At 40.3% G+C, this 19,192-nt stretch overlaps 1 protein-coding gene and 1 long non-coding RNA gene across 2 annotated transcripts in view; one reads left to right on the top strand and one right to left on the bottom strand.

The window, feature by feature from the left end:
- The window catches only part of LOC138853461 (uncharacterized), a 346,452-nt gene that overhangs the window by 2,358 nt on the left and 324,902 nt on the right, over window positions 1–19,192 (top strand). The gene's annotated exons all lie outside the window — the stretch shown is intronic.
- eIF3e (eukaryotic translation initiation factor 3 subunit e) overlaps window positions 5,097–19,192 on the bottom strand; it is a 98,866-nt gene continuing 84,770 nt past the window's right edge. Inside the window, exons 8-9 of the mRNA XM_070090155.1 lie at window positions 11,622–11,856; window positions 5,097–5,285 (exon numbers count right to left, since the gene is read on the bottom strand). Of these exons, the coding sequence (XP_069946256.1) occupies window positions 5,259–5,285; window positions 11,622–11,856 (262 nt within the window). The 3' untranslated portion in view covers window positions 5,097–5,258. The remainder of the gene's footprint in view (window positions 5,286–11,621; window positions 11,857–19,192) is intronic.

The following is a 19,192-nucleotide window of genomic DNA, read 5'->3' as shown; positions in this document are numbered from 1 at the left end:
TAATGTCATTGATGTCAGCTAGGGCAGTATATCATGTACAGTGGACCCCCGCATAGCGACTTTAATCCGTGCAAGAGGGCTCATTGTTATGCGAAATGATCGGTATGCGAATGAATTTTCCCCATAAGAAATAATGGAAATCAAATTAATCCGTGCAAGACACCCAAAAGTATGAAAAAAAATTTTTTACCACATGAAATGTTAATTTTAATACACACAAACTGAAAAAGGCATGCACAATTACATGACACTTACTTTTATTGAAGATCTGGTGATGATTGATGGGATGGGAGGAGGGGAGAGAGAGTGTTAGTGTTTAGAAGGGGAATCCCCTTCCATTAAGACTTGAGGTGTCGAGTCCTTTTCTGGGGTTACTTCCCTTCTTCTTTTAATGCCACTAGGACCAGCTTCAGAGTCACTGGACTTCTTTCGCACAACATATCTGTCCATAGTGGCCTGTACCTCTCGTTCCTTTATGACTTCCCTAAAGTGTTTCACAACATTGTCAGTGTACAGGTTGCCAACACGGCTTGCAATAGCTGTGTGAGGGTGATTTTCATCCATGAAGGTTTGCACTTCAAGCCACTTTGCACAGATTTCCTTAATCTTTGTAGTAGGCAACTTCTTCAATTTCTCTCTCCCCTCCTCTGAACCAGTTTCCTCAGGTCTGGCCTCTTGCTGTTGAAGTTGATCTATCAGCTCATCAGTGGTTAGTTCTTCATTGTCCTCCTCCACCAACTCTTCCACATCCTCCCCACTAACCTCCAACCCCAAGGACTTTCCCAATGCCACAATGGATTCCTCAACTGGCATAATCCTCTCAGGGTTAGCCTCAAACCCTTCAAAATCCCCTTTGTCTACACATTCTGGCCACAGTTTCTTCCAAGCCGAGTTCAAGGTCTTCTTAGTCACTCCCTCCCAAGCCTTACCTATAAGGTTTACACAATTGAGGATATTAAAGTGCTCTCTCCAAAACTCTCTTAAGAGTCAGTTGAGTTTCTGAGGTCACTACAAAGCACCTTTCAAACAGAGCTTTTGTGTACAGTTTTTTGAAGTTTGCAATAACCTGCTGGTCCATGGGCTGCAGGAGAGGAGTGGTATTAGGAGGCAAAAACTTCACCTTAATGAATTTCATGTCCCCATAAAGTCGCTCTGCCACGTCTGTAGGATGACCAGGGGCATTGTCTAACACTAGGAGACACTTAAGTTCTAATTTCTTTTCAGTTAAGTAATCTTTCACATTGGGGGCAAATGCATGGTGTAACCAGTCATAGAAAAAGTCCCTAGTGACCCATGCCTTACTGTTTGCCCTCCACAGCACACACAAATTCTCCTTGAGGACATTCTTTTGCCTGAACGGTCTGGGAGTTTCAGAGTGATACACTAATAAAGGCTTCACTTTGCAATCACCAGTAGCATTGGAACACATCAACAAAGTAAGCCTGTCTTTCATAGGCTTATGTCCTGGGAGTGCCTTTTCCTCCTGAGTAATGTAGGTCCTGCTTGGCATTTTCTTCCAAAACAGGCCTGTTTCATCACAATTAAACACTTGTTCAGGTTTCAGTCCTTCACTATGTACTCCTTGAATTCCTGCACATATTTTTCAGCTGCTTTGTGGTCCGAACTGACAGCCTCACCATGCCTTATCACACTATGTATGCCACTACGCTTCTTAAATCTCTCAAACCAACCTTTGCTGGCCTTAAATTCACTCACATCACTAGTTGCAGGCATTTTTTTAATTAAATCCTCATGCAACTTCCTAGCCTTTTCGCTTATGATCGCTTGAGAGACGCTATCTCCTGCTAGCTGTTTTTCATTTATCCACACCAATAAGAGTCTCTCAACATCTTCCATCACTTGCGATCTCTGTTTCGAAAACACAGTTAAACCTTTGGCAAGAACAGCATCCTTGATTGCCTTTCTGTTGCCCACAATAGTAGCGATGGTTGATTTGGGTTTCTTGTACAACCTGGCCAGGTCGGTGACACGCACTCCACTTTCATACTTATCAATGATCTCTTTCTTCATTTCTATAGTAATTCTCACCCTTATTGCTATAGGGTTGGCACTAGAAGCTTTCTTGGGGCCCATGGTCACTTATTTGGCAGATAAAATCACCAAAAACACTAATAATACGAAATGTTCCGATTGTATGCTTGGATGTTACCGCGGAGGCTGGCTGGTAAACAATGCCACCGGTGGCACATGTGAGGCTGGCTAAGGGCGCACATTGGACGCGTCTCGGACGAAGAGTGGTGAGCGGGTTTTTGAGCGGTATGCGAGGCAAAATTTTTGCGATAAAAGCAAGCGGTATGCGGATTGTACGTTATGTGATGGCGACGGTATGCGGGGGTCCACTGTACATGTAGTAAATAAAGATTTTATTATTACATTACCTCAAACTCCTCCTCTGCTTGGTATTGTACTAATGAAGCCAGTGTGGCAAAACATTTCCTTAATAAAGCTTCCCATATATTGCATAAATGTCTCAATCTTCTACTAACAGGAATATAACAGAGCACACAAAAAAAAAAAATAATTCAAACCAAGTTAAATTAACCAGCATCAGTTAAAAATTACATTAAATTATGAAAAACAAAAAATTTCCCCAAATCCCTACAGGCTCTCTGGTAATTATAAAATCCATGCCCCTCAAGGAAGGTTCCTTGATGTTGGTGAGGGGCTCTTGATTTAGGGAATTGGATCTGTGCTCCAGTTCCCCGAATTAAGCCTGAATGCCTTCCACATCCCCCCCCCAGGCGATGTATATCCTCCGGGTTTAGCGCTTCCCCTTGATTATAATAATAATATAAAATCCATGATAAAAGCAGAAAGGTTTAAGCCATGAGCAGACTTAAAATGTGTTCCCCAGTCAACTGTACTCAATTTTTATTATTATTATAATCACAGGGAAGTGCTAAACCCATAGGATTATACAGCGCATGTGGGGAAAGGGGTGGAAGGTATTCAGGCTCAATTCAGGGAACTGGAGCACAATCCAATTCCCTAGATCAAGAGTCCCTCACCAGTGTCAAGGAACCTCCCTCGAGGGGAACTGTACTCAAGCAATACAGGGGGAGGCTTGAGCACCTTGCAAACAAATGACTATGGGTGATGTGTGCACTCGAACACCCATATCCTGCCGAACCCTGTTTAATCTACTATTCATATGTAGGACCCACTACTTCCTAAGAACATGGTGTACAGTATATGGCCCATAAAATTATGAGCCTATTATAGCAGCATTTGCCTTGCCAACTGCTCATTTATTTCCCAGGACACAAATATAGCCAGGGTCCCAACAGGACTTCATGTTATTACATTTGTAGGGGAAAACTTAACCTGTAGGCATTACACAGGGGAATGGGAGGCACTCTGAGAAAGGAGAGGTTAGCTCCATTAACTTTAACCAAGAGCCCTTCACCAATGTCTAGGCACCTCCCTTAAGGGTCATTATTATTATAATAAAAAAGCAGCACTGAACCCACTAGGGTATAAAAAAAAAAACTCCTGGATCTTTTGGACTGCAGGGCAGACAAGCATATTGGTCCAAGGTTTATCATCAAATTTGTTTCAAGAAATTGCCAAACTATAATCCATGCAAAAATTCCCACTCTACTTGGATAGGTTACCCTGCAACTTGTGGTATATTACTGACTATGGTGCATGTTTCATCTCAGCAGCTTCATCCCTTTTTTTTTTTTTTTAAGTGAGCTTGTATAATTACTACAATAGTTTATGAGTATGTATTTTTTGGATAGTTTTAGTTTGAGTGTTGCATGTGCTTACAAATGTGATGTCTTTTATCATAGAATTCCAAATGACTGCAAGAATTAAAAAAAATGCAGACTAAAGTCAGATGGCACTGAATGACCCACATGGATTTAATATGGTTTGGTGTTTTAGTTTTAAAGATTATCAACTACAGGAGGGTCATACATGAGTCAGGTATACTTTAATTGCTTATTTAGAGATTAAAGTGAACTAGTTGTATGTATATATACACTTTACACAGGTGTATAAATCTGTAATAGAGGGAAGGAGTGGTAGGAGTCATCCTAGGAAAAGTTAGAGGGAGGGGGTAAAGTATGCAAGTGGCTAGGATAGCCAGCAGGCATGTGTGAGCATGTTTGGGAGGAGTGGAGGAAAGTGGTTTTTATGATTTAACATGCTGTTGGAGTGTGAACAAGGTAACATTTATGAGGGATTCAGGGAAACTGGTTAGCCAGATTTGAGTCCTAGAGGTGGAAAGTACAGCGCCTGCACTCTGTAGGAAAGGTGGGGATGTTGCAGTTTGGAGGGCCATCCGAGCTATGATGTTGCCACACCTCTGGCTAGATGTTGATAAGAGGGATAGAGAGTATTTTTTTTATAGGTCACTCTACCTAGGTGGTTGGTAGTTGGTGTTAAAAATAAATCCGTGTATATACATTATTATAATAAAAAAAGTGCTAAACCTACAAGTGTCATGCAGCTTATGTACATTAGAGATTGTCTTTCATGTAGGGAATGCTGAACCTATTCAAGTCACATAGCACCAGGGAAATGAGAGGCTGTCAAATTTGATCCAAGGAAAGGGAGGGTATAGTTTGAATTTTTCAGATCAAGAGCCCTTTCACCAGCATCAAGGCACCTCCCTTTAAGGAACATATCAAGATGTACTTCTCAGAATACACATACACAGGTTTAATTGTCTATTTTGTATACATGAGGCCTTGTCACAGACCAGGCTGCAGGGGCATTAACCCCCAAAACCCTCTCCAGGTATAATATAAAATTTTAAATCAAACTTCAGCTACTCCTTCCTTCACCCAGCCAGATGATAAGTTCTTGGCACCAGGCATTAATGAGATAACAGTACTTATGCAAGAAAGTGAGAAAAAAAACAAAAGCAGCAGCTTTTGGGTGTCTCAGTTGCAATACTTGGTGGCATAGCAGACCCAAGGCAATGCAATTCATGGGATTTATATCAAATTTTGACAAATGGAGTCAAGATTTTAAAATTTGCAAGAATTTTTAAACAAGTAGTAACACAAGTCTTGGGAAAAATGCCTCTGCACTTGATGGTAATTGTGTACAAGTGATAAACACTGGCTTGTTTTCCTTTTATTAGTATAAAGATTACATTTCGTTTGTAAATTTTTTTTTTTTTTACTTTCTCTTAGATAACATCTGCAGAGTATTTACTGGTGATGTTCAATAAGGTCTTCTTTCATGATGAAGGAAAAATCCACTTGCTGGTCATTCAATGACACTTAGCTAGTTACAGCCCAACTTGGTCTCTGAAATGAAAGGTATGGATCTTTAATGATTGGTAATTCAAATATTTCATGCACATTTTTACTCTTAAATTTGAGTTGCCTACTCTGAATACAGTCAGATATGTTTTGTATCTGAATATGATTTAAATAATAAATCCCTCAAATCTAAATAAATTGCTAATAATCTGACCCACATATGAATAAATAAAAACTTTTGAAAAGTTCATTAGCCTGCATTATTTTGTAAGAATTATTTAAAGAGATGATTGGACACAATTACAAAAGAAGAGTTACATCTTTTAAAGTAAAGGCATAAAAATTTGAGGCATAATAGCTTCAGGTTCATGGTTCTGTCCATTTTAAATATATAGTTTATTTCAATCTTAACCCCTTCAGTGTCAGTCCCGTAATATTACGGCTTTGAAGCCAGTGTCTGTCCTATAATACTACGCCAAAATTCTAGTGGTTTCCAATCTTGTGGGAGAAAGCTGGTAGTCCTACATATGAGAGAATGGGTCTGAGTGGTTAGTGTGTGCAGCATAAAAGAAAAAAACGTGTAGCACAGTGCATGAAAAAAAAAAAATGAACGTGTTTTTGGTTTATAACAAGACACTTTGTGGTGTATTTCCTTATGGTATTTATGGTTTTATTCTTGTTTTCTTGGTCTTATTTGATCGAATGGGAGATATATTACAGAAATATGGATTATTTTGAATAGTTTACAGACTAAAAGTAGCTTTAAAGTGAGCTCAAATTAGCGGAAATTTTAAATTTTTGACAATGTTCAGGAGTAAACAAATCACGTCACACATCCAATACACGTCAATTGGTGTGTCTAATGTGCATTCATGAGTGTGTTGATATTACTTATACAATTATCACAGTTATACAGTAATCTGAATAACAGTACATCTTCTAATTTTTTGTGTGAATAAAAATTCTAAATGAAAAGCAAGCATAATATAAGAGGGGCCTGGAGACGTGACTAATGAACAGAGAAAATGTTCTTTTAGTGTCAGGAATGTCTGCATTATTTATTCTGGTCCCTATTTTGAATGGGCCTTTCTTGAATTTTGTGAAATTGGCCAAATTAGTAATTTCTGGTCATTTTTTTTGGGTAGGTGAAATAGGTAAATGGGCAGTTTCATGTACTCAATTGATAGAATAAATGGAGTTCTAGTGAAATGATATGAGTCTGGTCAACTGGAGCAAAGGAATTGGCCCAAAATATGGCTCCAAGTAGGGGAAATCGCCAATCCATAAATATCACTGAGGCCAATTGCAAACTACTTCTGGTCTTGTAACCACCCTATGTCTTCCATTCTATCTAATGACACCAAGAAAGAAGACAATAAAACCATAAAAAACTTCCTAGAAAACACCTCAAAATCATTTTAAACCAAACACAAAGTCAGAGGTTTGCTTTTCCCATTACGTACTGCATGGGGCAGGATTTTTTTTTATACTGTGCACACTTACCACACACATTCATTCTCTCATGTCTAGACCAAAATTTATTGTTCACAACTTATCGAAGGGAGTCGAGTTTAAAATGCAGATCTTCGCAAGTGACCCAGGTGTCAATAACATAGATCTATATATGAGATAGTTAAAGGGTTAGTGATGGTAATGGGATGATATCAAAATTTTTGCTGATACCAATACTTAATTTAGTGGCCAATACCAATACCATCAAAATTAGTCAATATTTTTGCAGACCCTAATAACCTGAAAAATGTTCTATACCCATTGTACAGTAAGAAAGCTCTATAACAAGTGTTTAAAGCTTTTATCTGAGCTGCCATAAAATGAATAGCATTATTTTTCTTATTGCTGTATTGAACTGAAATGGAAATAGTGATGACTAAAAATATTTTACAATTTAATTTTCAGTACATCAAATGAAAATTATGGGGAAAATACCTTAACCCTTTGACTGTCGCGGCCGTATATATACGTTTGTGCGGCTTCAAATCAGGCAGGAGAAAGCTAGTAGGCCCACATGTGAGAGAATGGGTCTGTGTGGTCAGTGTGCACCACATAAAAAAAATCCTGGAGCACGCAGTGCATAATGAGAAAAAAAAAACTCCGACCGTTTTTTTTTAATTAAAATGCCAACTTTGTGGTCTATTTTCGTATAGTATTTGTGGTTGTATTCTCGTTTTCATGGTCTCATTTGATAGAATGGAAACTATATTATAGAAATGGAGGTGATTTTGATTAATTTTACTATAAAAAGAACCTGGAAATGGAGCACAAAGTACAGGAAATGTTTGATTTTTGCCGATGTTCAAAAGTAAACAAATGATGTCATTGTCCAATAAATGTCCAAATAGCCATTCTAATACGCAGTCATGAATGGGTTGATGTAATTTTTACAATTATTACAGTATTGCAGTAGTCTGCATAACAGTAAATCTTCTATTTTTTGTTTGAATAAAATTTCAAAATAAAAAGCAAGAGTAATATCACAGGGACCTGGAGACATGACTGATGAACAAAGAAAATCTTATTTTAGAGCCAGGAATGTCTGCATTGTTCATTCTGGACCTTATTTTGAAATTGTCGTATTTTTTAATTTTCGTGAAATTGGCCAAATTGCAAATTTCTGACCATGTTATTGGGTAGTTGAAATCGGTAAATGGGCAGTTTCTTGTGCTCAATCGATAGAAAAAATAGAGTTCTGAAGAAATAGTTATGAGTTTGGTTGACTGGAATAACGGAATTAGCCGAAAATAGGGCTCAAAGTGGGCGAAATTGCCGATTTTTAAATATCGCCGAAGTCGCTAACTTGGCGAGAGCGTAATTCCGTCAGTTTTCCATCAAATTTCGTTTTTTTGGTGTCTTTACAATCGGGAAAAGATTCTCTATCATTTCATAAGAAAAAATAATTTTTTTTTTTTCGAATATTTTGCGACACCAGGAGCAACTTCAGGATTGGGCCCTTCGACAGTCAAAGGGTTAATATTTGTAAACAAAATTTGTTTATAATTAAAGAGGTGAAGGTTTATAAACTAAAAGAGGAGGCAGTTAGGGTAAGATATAAACAGCTATTGGAGGATAGATGGGCTAATGAGAGCATAGGCAATGGGGTCGAAGAGGTATGGGGTAGGTTTAAAAATGTAGTGTTAGAGTGTTCAGCAGAAGTTTGTGGTTACAGGAAAGTGGGTGCAGGAGGGAAGAGGAGCGATTGGTGGAATGATGATGTAAAGAGAGTAGTAAGGGAGAAAAAGTTAGCATATGAGAAGTTTTTACAAAGTAGAAGTGATGCAAGGAGGGAAGAGTATATGGAGAAAAAGAGAGAGGTTAAGAGAGTGGTGAAGCAATGTAAAAAGAGAGCAAATGAGAGAGTGGGTGAGATGTTATCAACAAATTTTGTTGAAAATAAGAAAAAGTTTTGGAGTGAGATTAACAAGTTAAGAAAGCCTAGAGAACAAATGGATTTGTCAGTTAAAAATAGGAGAGGAGAGTTATTAAATGGAGAGTTAGAGGTATTGGGAAGATGGAAGGAATATTTTGAGGAATTGTTAAATGTTGATGAAGATAGGGAAGCTGTGATTTCGTGTATAGGGCAAGGAGGAATAACATCTTGTAGGAGTGAGGAAGAGCCAGTTGTGAGTGTGGGGGAAGTTCGTGAGGCAGTAGGTAAAATGAAAGGGGGTAAGGCAGCCGGGATTGATGGGATAAAGATAGAAATGTTAAAAGCAGGTGGGGATATAGTTTTGGAGTGGTTGGTGCAATTGTTTAATAAATGTATGGAAGAGGGTAAGGTACCTAGGGATTGGCAGAGAGCATGCATAGTTCCTTTGTATAAAGGCAAAGGGGAAAAAAGAGAGTGCAAAAATTATAGGGGGATAAGTCTGTTGAGTGTACCTGGTAAAGTGTATGGTAGAGTTATAATTGAAAGAATTAAGAGTAAGACGGAGAATAGGATAGCAGATGAACAAGGAGGCTTTAGGAAAGGTAGGGGGTGTGTGGACCAGGTGTTTACAGTGAAACATATAAGTGAACAGTATTTAGATAAGGCTAAAGAGGTCTTTGTGGCATTTATGGATTTGGAAAAGGCGTATGACAGGGTGGATAGGGGGGCAATGTGGCAGATGTTGCAAGTGTATGGTGTAGGAGGTAGGTTACTGAAAGCAGTGAAGAGTTTTTACGAGGATAGTGAGGCTCAAGTTAGAGTATGTAGGAAAGAGGGAAATTTTTTCCCAGTAAAAGTAGGCCTTAGACAAGGATGTGTGATGTCACCGTGGTTGTTTAATATATTTAGCGATGGGGTTGTAAGAGAAGTAAATGCGAGGGTCTTGGCAAGAGGCGTGGAGTTAAAAGATAAAGAATCACACACAAAGTGGGAGTTGTCACAGCTGCTCTTTGCTGATGACACTGTGCTCTTGGGAGATTCTGAAGAGAAGTTGCAGAGATTGGTGGATGAATTTGGTAGGGTGTGCAAAAGAAGAAAATTAAAGGTGAATACAGGAAAGAGTAAGGTTATGAGGATAACAAAAAGATTAGGTGATGAAAGATTGAATATCAGATTGGAGGGAGAGAGTATGGAGGAGGTGAACGTATTCAGATATTTGGGAGTGGACGTGTCAGCGGATGGGTCTATGAAAGATGAGGTGAATCATAGAATTGATGAGGGAAAAAGAGTGAGTGGTGCACTTAGGAGTCTGTGGAGACAAAGAACTTTGTCCTTGGAGGCAAAGAGGGGAATGTATGAGAGTATAGTTTTACCAACGCTCTTATATGGGTGTGAAGCGTGGGTGATGAATGTTGCAGCGAGGAGAAGGCTGGAGGCAGTGGAGATGTCATGTCTGAGGGCAATGTGTGGTGTGAATATAATGCAGAGAATTCGTAGTTTGGAAGTTAGGAGGAGGTGCGGGATTACCAAAACTGTTGTCCAGAGGGCTGAGGAAGGGTTGTTGAGGTGGTTCGGACATGTAGAGAGAATGGAGCGAAACAGAATGACTTCAAGAGTGTATCAGTCTGTAGTGGAAGGAAGGCGGGGTAGGGGTCGGCCTAGGAAGGGTTGGAGGGAGGGGGTAAAGGAGGTTTTGTGTGCGAGGGGCTTGGACTTCCAGCAGGCATGCGTGAGCGTGTTTGATAGGAGTGAATGGAGACAAATGGTTTTTAATACTTGACGTGCTGTTGGAGTGTGAGCAAAGTAACATTTATGAAGGGATTCAGGGAAACCGGCAGGCCGGACTTGAGTCCTGGAGATGGGAAGTACAGTGCCTGCACTCTGAAGGAGGGGTGTTAATGTTGCAGTTTAAAAACTGTAGTGTAAAGCACCCTTCTGGCAAGACAGTGATGGAGTGAATGATGGTGAAAGTTTTTCTTTTTCGGGCCACCCTGCCTTGGTGGGAATCGGCCGGTGTGATAATAAATAATAAATAAAATAATCTGGTTTGTACCTGAAGCTCTGTACATGTATTTTATTTGTATATGAGGGTTTCCAAAAATAAATTGTACAGCATTTTCTTCAAAATTACCATACATAATCTGTAGCTGTATCTGGACGTGCATATATAACCTCATCCCTAACCAGCTAATTTGTTTTCCAGATTTTTATTAACTTTCGAATAGCATTTCTATTGTATTTTCTGGGAACTGTTTCAGCACAGTTGTGTTTGCTGTAAAACTGTCATTCATCTCTGTCTACACTTTTTCAGCATCTCTAATGATACATTGTAACTATGGCATTTGTTCGCCTATTATTTCCTTTACCTTCTTCTGCCCTACTAACTGTGAAATACAGCCTCTCTCACTTAACAACAGGGTTCCGTCCCTAAGAGTAGGTCAGTAAGCGAACTGGTCGTTAAGCGAGGAGCATACTATACTGGAAGTGGGTTTGTGTCAACCATCTTTTAGATGTTTTTTTAATGTCACCTTTGCCCCATTTATAACATTTCTAGTATATTCTTAAATGTTTATAGTGTACTATATACTGTAATAAACAGAGTAGAAGAAATCAGCTCTAATATACATTACTTAGGTTTGCAAACTGGTTGGAGAGCTAGTTGTAAGTTTGAGTGATCGGTAAATGAGTACGTTGCTAAGCGAGGAGAGGCTGTACTGTGTTGAGACGATAAACCTAGTTTATCATCCTGTGCATGTTTATGTTTAGTGTACATCTCTCACTTTGGAAGCAAGGGGGTTAGTAACCCCTTCTTCTGTATAAATTACTAAATGTGAATTATTATTATAATAAAAAAGAAGTGCTAAACCTACAAGGGTCATACAGCGACTATATGTGAGAAAGTTGTTTCTTCTTTTTTGGGCCACCCTGCAAATGGCCAGTGTGTTTAAAGAAAAAATCTATCACTTTACATATTCACTAAACATATGTGTACTTACTTCACTATATCTTGCTGTAGCTTTTTTCTCCACATTTATGGCAAGCATCTGTGTGCGGAAACTTAATGTCTTTGTCTTTTCTATGAGCTGCTGGTATGGGGATACAGCTTGTGTACCCATCACCACATGGCCCTGCTGAGAATCTATCTTAGCATCCAATTTAGCCTGCCGAATTAAATTAACAATCCACCTCTCAGCATCCTTTGGGGTCATGTTCAGTTTCTCAGCCAACATGCTGTGAAAAATAGAAAAACAAATCATAAGTTAAAGCAAACTTTTTGAGTCATTAACTTCAGGCTTCCATAAAATTATCTCTTAAACACTGGATAAGAATAAGTTATGAAATATGATGTATGTAACCAGAACTGTCTATTGGACTATGTGCCCATGGATAAAATGGTTGAGTGATAAGGTTTTGGTACATTTTTTCTATTTAGAAAGAGCAACTGATGTCTGATTATTATTTAAAGGTAGCTTAAACAGAAATACAGGAAAGGGTAGGTTGAGTGTTGAATGTCTGTGAAGAAAGTATATATCTAGGAAGGCAAAAGAGAAATGTACCAGAGTATGATGGTACCAACTTTTATATGGGTATGAGGCATGGACTAACTTTATAACATTGCAGCTGAAGGCAGTGGAGATACCACATTTGAAAGCAATGTGTTGCAAATATTATGCAAAGAATTCAGAGCATAGAAATTAAAAGATGGTGTGGGGTTACACCAAAAAAAAAAAAAAAAAAAATTCAAAGGGTAGAGGAGAGGTTACTGAAGTGGATTAGATACTTAAAGAGGATGGAGCATAGTATAACTTCTTAAGTGGAAGGAAGGGTAAGAGTAAATTCTCATTCTCATTCTCTCTCTCTCTCTCACATTCTCTCTCTCTCTCTCATTGTCCCAGGAATGGTTGGATGGTAGGAGTGCGTGTGTGTGTAAGGTAATATTTACAAAGGGATTCAAGGAAACTGGTTAGCTAAATTTTACTTTTGTAGGTTGGAAATACAGCGGCAGCTGTCTTAAAGGTTGAAAATGTTACAGTTTGGAGTGCAATCTGAACTGTGATGTCTGTGCACTTTTTCTCAAAACAGCCACCGAATGATGGCAAATGTTTCCTCTGATTGGTCACCCGATTTGGTGGGAGACTGCTGTTGTGGGGAAAAAACTTACCCATGGGGGCTCTGGTGGCCTGGTGGTTAACTCTCTCGCTTCACACGGTGAGGGCCTGGGTTCGATTCCCAGCCAGAGTAGAAACATTGGACGTGTTTCTTTCCACCTGTTGTCTATGTTCCCCATCAGTAAAATGGGTACCTGGGTGTTAGTCGACTGGTGTGGGTCGCATCCTGGGACACTGACCTAAGGAGGCCTGGTCACAGACCGGGCCGCGGGGGCGTTGACCCCCGGAACTCTCTCCAGATAAACTCCAGATGGTAGGAAAATATGCCAAATGTTAATAATACGCCATATGGTCTCAGTATCTAAGTTTCCAGATACATATTCCAAGTAGAATTTTTTTAAATGCTACAAGTAACATGATTTTCACAAAACTTCTTTCTACTGAAGAGCTAGTCTATTAATGATATTCATGATTTCTACTAAATATTTTATTGCTATGCTGATGCATCTTCCTATGAAAGATTATAATATTTATGTAATACACCTACCATCCGACTTACGACCTGCTCGACTTACGACCACTTGACTTACAACTGTGTTTTTTATGCAAAATTTCTGGGAAATAAACAACTATTTGTGTTGTACACAGTGTTTATCCTAAACCTTACAGTGTAAAATACAATAGTAACAACATAAAAAGTAAACTAAAACATGAAATACCAAAATAAAACAATAAAATAAAGCCATTACAAAAATGTTTTGTTGATATTCAGTAGTAAAGTTCGACTTACGACCATTTTGACTTACGACCGGTTTCTCGGAACCGAACTCAGTCGTAAGTCGGATGGTAGGTGTATTTCTCTATTTCACACTAGTGACTAATCTGTAGTGAAATCTCTATACATTTCATTAATAACTATCCATAAATTTTAATTTCAAAGTAACACATTCTTACAACAAACCGGCCGTATTATGATCCAATTATTTTTAACCCATTAGCTGTTCTCAATTGATGTACACAGTGATGGAGGCATATTCAGTATCACTCATTCTCTACATAACTTTCCCAAAATGCATGGACAGCACAATCCATATGACTCTCTGAGGCATTACAGCCCAACCTATCTTTCAGTGTAGGCACTGTACTTTCTACCTCCAAAATTCAAGGTTACTTGCACCATTTTTATACTTGTGTCTGAGTTAAAAATAAAAATATACGTATAAAGGAATTAATTTTATTCTAGAAAACGTGAATTTCTAAGATACTGTATAAAATTCCAATTTATCAATGTGTGAGAGCATATCCCAACTAAAATGAAAGTTACCTGTGAAAAATAGGCTTATTATAGCAAGATAATTTTCTGATATCCATAATGGCCTGCAGGCTAAGGAAAAAAACCCTAGATGACCAGGTTATCAATCTATAAGTAAACTGAACAAAAACACATTAGTAAAGCCTCCTTTAGGATGTTGCATTGCAATTCCTGAAGCATTAACCCGTAAACGGTCCAAACGTATATACAGTGGACCCCCGCATAACGATGGCATCACATAGCGATTAATCCACATACCGCTTGTTTTAATCGCAAAAATTTTGCCTCACATACCGCTTAAAAACCCGCTCACCGATTTTCGTCCGAGACGCGTCCAATGTGCGGCCTGAGCCACGCTCGCATGTTCCGCCAGTGGCATTGTTTACCAGCCAGCCTACGCGGTAACATCCAAGCATACAATCGGAATATTTCGTATTATTACAGTGTTTTCGGTGCTTTTTCTGGAAAATAAGTGACCATGGGCCCCAAGAAAGCTTCTAGTGCCAACCCTACAGCAATAAGGGTGAGAATTACAATAGAGATGAAGAAAAAGATCATTGATAAGTGTGAAAGTGGAGTGCGTGTCTCCGAGCTGGCCAGGTTGAATAATAAACCCCAATCAACCATCGCTACTATTGGTGGTACAGCTGCTGCTGCTGCTGCTGCTGCACTGTCAGCTGCTGCTGCTGCTGCTGTAGCATCGTCTGCTGCTGCTGTAACATCGTCTGTTGCTGCTGTAGCAACGATGCTGCTGTACCACCGTCAGCTGCTGCTGTAGCATCGTCTGTTGCTGCTGTACCACCGTCAGCTGCTGCTGCTGTAGCACCGTTGTTGGTGTGGCTTATTGAGAATACCAAAAAACAATTAACCCCAGAGGATTTGCCACCCAGGATAACCCAAAAAAGTCAGTGTCATCGAAGACTGTCTAACTTATTTCCATTGGGGTCCTTAATCTTGTCTCCCAGGATGCAACCCACACAAGTCGACTAACACCCAGGTGAACAGGGAAAAATGCCTGGAACTAGTGCTCATATTGGTGAATTTAAAGCCAGCAAAGGTTGGTTTGAGAGATTTAAGAATCGTAGTGGCACACACAGTGTGATAAGGCCTGTTCTGGAAGAAAATGCCAAACAGGACCTACATTACTCAGGAGGAAAAGGCACTCCCAGGACACAGTGTCTCATCAGTCATTGCTGCATCTTCAATAAAGGTAAGTGTCATTTATTCTTCATTTAGTAGACTAGTACATGCACAATATATACTGTGCATGTACTACTCTACTATTGTGCATGTATCCTTCTCTTTGTGTGTGGGAAAATGTATATTTCATGTGGTAAAATTTTTTTTTTCATACTTTTGGGTGTCTTGCACGGATTAATTTGATTTCCATTATTTCTTATGGGGAAAATTCATTCGCATACCGATTATTTCGCATAACAATTACCCCTCTTGCACGGATTAAAATCGTTATGCGGGGGTCCACTGTATACGTTTTATTTTTCCTGCCTTCAAATTTGGCACGATTGGCCTGAGATGCCTTGTCAGCATAGAATGGGTTCTAACACTCAGTGTGTGCGGTATTAAAAAAATCTGGGACCACGTAGTACCTTGTGGGAGCACCAGTTCAACTGAGCACCAGCTAGAGCAAACAGCGCAGCAAACACCTGGGATTCACTGATTCATTTTAAGAGGAAAGTGATTTTGACCCTGAGTTTAGTGGCTTTGAGGTATATGTGGCCACAAGGGGTCAGGGAAATATAAAAAAAACCTCGATAATAATCCATGTGCAATATTTGTGCAACACCCTTTCAGAATGTCTTATAACCTATGCCCTAAGTAAAGAGAAATAATTCTGGCTGGCTGGCAGGTTGCCTGACTGGCTGACTGACTAGCTGATTGGCTGGCTAGCTGCATGGCTGGCCAGCTGCGTGGCTGGCCAGCTGCGTGGCTGGCCAGCTGCTGGCGGCCTGGCTCTATCTCCGTTTGTCTGTCTGTATCTATGTATATCTCTGTCTGTCTATTTCTGCTTGTCTCTGTCTCTATCTTTGTCTCTGTCTATCCCTGTCTATCTGTCTCTGTCTGTCTATCTCTGTCTCACAGTGTGGCATGCAAAGAGTACGTAACCTTTATTCGGCGCATGTACACACCCTCATTTACAGGCTATCTCCCCCAACCAGCGAACCAGGTTGCTAAGAGTTGATGATGGGGCCCCGTCGTTCAACTAGTGACCAGGTTCTAGCCAATAAGAAGATGGTTTTTGGCAATCGCAGAGGTTATGTGGGTACCACTCTCCTGTCTGCCCTTGTCATTCCCATTCTAGAGCTGGTTGAAGCACGGTCTATCTTGTGGCTTCTATTTCTGCCTTGCTTATCGTGGAGTGCACTATACTTATCACTGTACATAGTGTACATGTTGCTGTTCTAAATTGGTGAAGGATAATATAAGTCTAAACTTTTTCTGCTGTGTTTATTTTGCTCCCATTACACCCGGGATAACAGGCCATTTGGAATCCTGGGTTGTAATATGGGTAGCCTGTCCGAGAGCTGGAGCTGGACTTAGAGAAATGGTTGAGCTTAGGGTGAAGCTCGTAGCAGGAACATTGTGCAGCTTGCTGGCTGGCATTGCATTAGCTTTGCCTACGCTTTACAAATTTTGCGTGTCAGTTACTGTTATGGTCAGCCTTGCTATTGTGTGATCGTTCAACAGCTCGCTACTAGCTTGTTCGGTGTGCTCGCTTCGCTACGGTCAATCTTCTAGAACAGTGTAGCTGTCTGGCATTGCTTTACAAATTTTGCGTGTTAGTTGTTACTAGCCTGTTCGGTGTGGAGAATTTTGCAGTCGGCTTTGCTTGTATGCGTATTCTGCAATCGTACTGTGCATAGCTAAGTGTGTCCTGCAAATTAAAGTGTTACATTGGGGTATTCTGCAATCGTACTGTGCATAGCGAATAACTTATGCCACCTAGACGAGTCAGACGTCTGGTGTCGGCATATACTTTGCATAACCTACCTAAATTGTCCCTACAGCGTTGTTGGCAAATTGCTCGTTCCATTGGCATTAAATACAAACGCACTCTCACAGCTGTGCAACTGCATTCACCGATTGCTGAGAAACTTATAGAAGAAGAGATGGCACATCAGACTCCTCCCTCTACGGGAGCTAGGGCAAAAACTACTATGTTCTCGCAAGAGGAAGATGATACACCTACGGAGCAAAATGGTCAGTATAGTGCAGCTGGGTTGTCTCAAGGTGAATCAGCGTCGTTGGCACTTGAGCTGGCAAAAATCAATCTTGAGCAAACTAGGGAACAGAGAGCATTCGCAAGGGAAGAATTTGATAGGGAAAGAGAAAGGAGGCAGTTTTCGCATTCTGTAAATAATTTTAGTTTACAGAAAGCAGTACAGTTTGTTCCCCGCTTCAATGAGGCCGAAAAAGAACAATTTTTCGAAAGCTTCGAAAATCAGGCTCGAGCCTTGAGGTGGCCGGAACAGCATTGGGCATCGTTGGTTCATACAGCATTGTTTGGTAAGGCACAGGAATTTACGTCAGTATTAAATGACGCTGAATTTTCTGATTATCAAGTAGTGAAGACCACAGTGTTGGGAGCATATGCATGTATCCCAGCCAAATATAAAGATTTTTAAGCTGGGCAGACGACAGCTTGGTCAATCCCTAGTGGACTTTGTGAGACAGCAAACCAAAGCTTTTACCAGCTGGTATAAAGCAAGTGGTGTCTCTACCTTTGAGGAGCTGGTGCAGCTTATTCTGATTGATAACCTGCTGGAGTCTGTGGGACCAGAGGTTCGAGTCTTTCTGCAGGATCGTGACTTAACCACTGCATTGGAGGCAGCCAGGTTAGCTGATACCTTCGAAACTAACCGCTCCTTGTCCGAGCGGTCCCGTCTCTCTTTTCAACAGCCTGGCATGAGCAGAGATTGGCAACCTTGGAGAATGAAGTGCCAGCCGGAGGGAGAACGTCTACGTCAGCCAACTAAGTCACCTGGTGAGCCACGCTTCTCAACTTATGGTCCACCTGCGGAGAAGCAAACTACTCATGGTGCATCTCGACAACAGTATCCAGAGAGACACCAGCCAGAACGACACCATTTGCAACGTCAGCAGGGAGTAAAGGGCAAGCCTGTCGTCTGCTTCCTGTGTAATAAAGTAGGTCACATCCATCCCAACTGCCCCCATAAACCCCAACCCATTGGGAAAATCTCTAATATCCCTAGTAACATGTCCCCTAGAGAAGTAGAAAAAGGTATGGCCCCTTATTATTGCAAGAGTCTTATTTCCCTTCAGGAAAACTCAGAAACAACTGAAGTAAAGACCTTTAGAGATACTGGAGCATATTGCTCACTTGTAAGAGAAGGAATATTACCCCTTTCAGAGAACACTTCCTTGAATTCCTCTGTTTTATTGGAAGCATTTGGAGGAGCTATATATTCTGTCCCTTTGCATAAAATTTATGTACAGTGCAAATATTACACTGGGTACTTGACTGTAGGTGTCTCAAAAGGATTCCCCATGAAAGATGCCATGTTATTACTGGGTAATAACATTACTACTGTTAGTGCGTGTCCTGAACCTATAATGAGTAATTCTTCTCCGGTGTTGGCTATAACTCGGGCAACATCCCAAGGGTTGTCTGGAGAGAATGTTGACCTATCCTTGGACGACTCCGATCTCGGAATAGCCACGTTGTTTTATGAGGCACACCGGCCGGAGCCTCTTAAATCAAGTGAACAGACCCCGATCAAGCCTTCCTATTCCCAGGTTGCAGGATTGCCAGATGTCTGTTTTCATGCCCGAGGGACTGTCCTTCCGGGAGGAACAACGAAAGGACCCTTCTCTAAAATTCGCTTCTCAGGCAGCCATGGGTAAATCCTCTTTGGGTCATCTGGTCAAGTATGAAGTTAAAAACGATTATTTGATCTGCACTGAGACTGGCAAGGAGATAGAGGGCCGGCAATTGTATGACAGGTTAGTGGTTCCAACTAAGTTTAGACCTCAAATATTAAATATAGATAATACTTCATTAGGAGGTCACTTAGGAATTACTAAAACCTTGTATAGAATCACAAAAGAATTTTATTGGCCAAAATTAAAGAAAGATGTGAAGAATCACATTAGGTGTTGCCGAGAA

The sequence above is a fragment of the Cherax quadricarinatus genome, chromosome 31 (assembly GCF_038502225.1).
Source record: "Cherax quadricarinatus isolate ZL_2023a chromosome 31, ASM3850222v1, whole genome shotgun sequence".
NCBI lineage: Eukaryota > Metazoa > Arthropoda > Malacostraca > Decapoda > Parastacidae > Cherax > Cherax quadricarinatus.
Note: the sequence above shows the minus strand (reverse complement) of the source record. Positions and strands in the feature narration are given on the sequence as shown.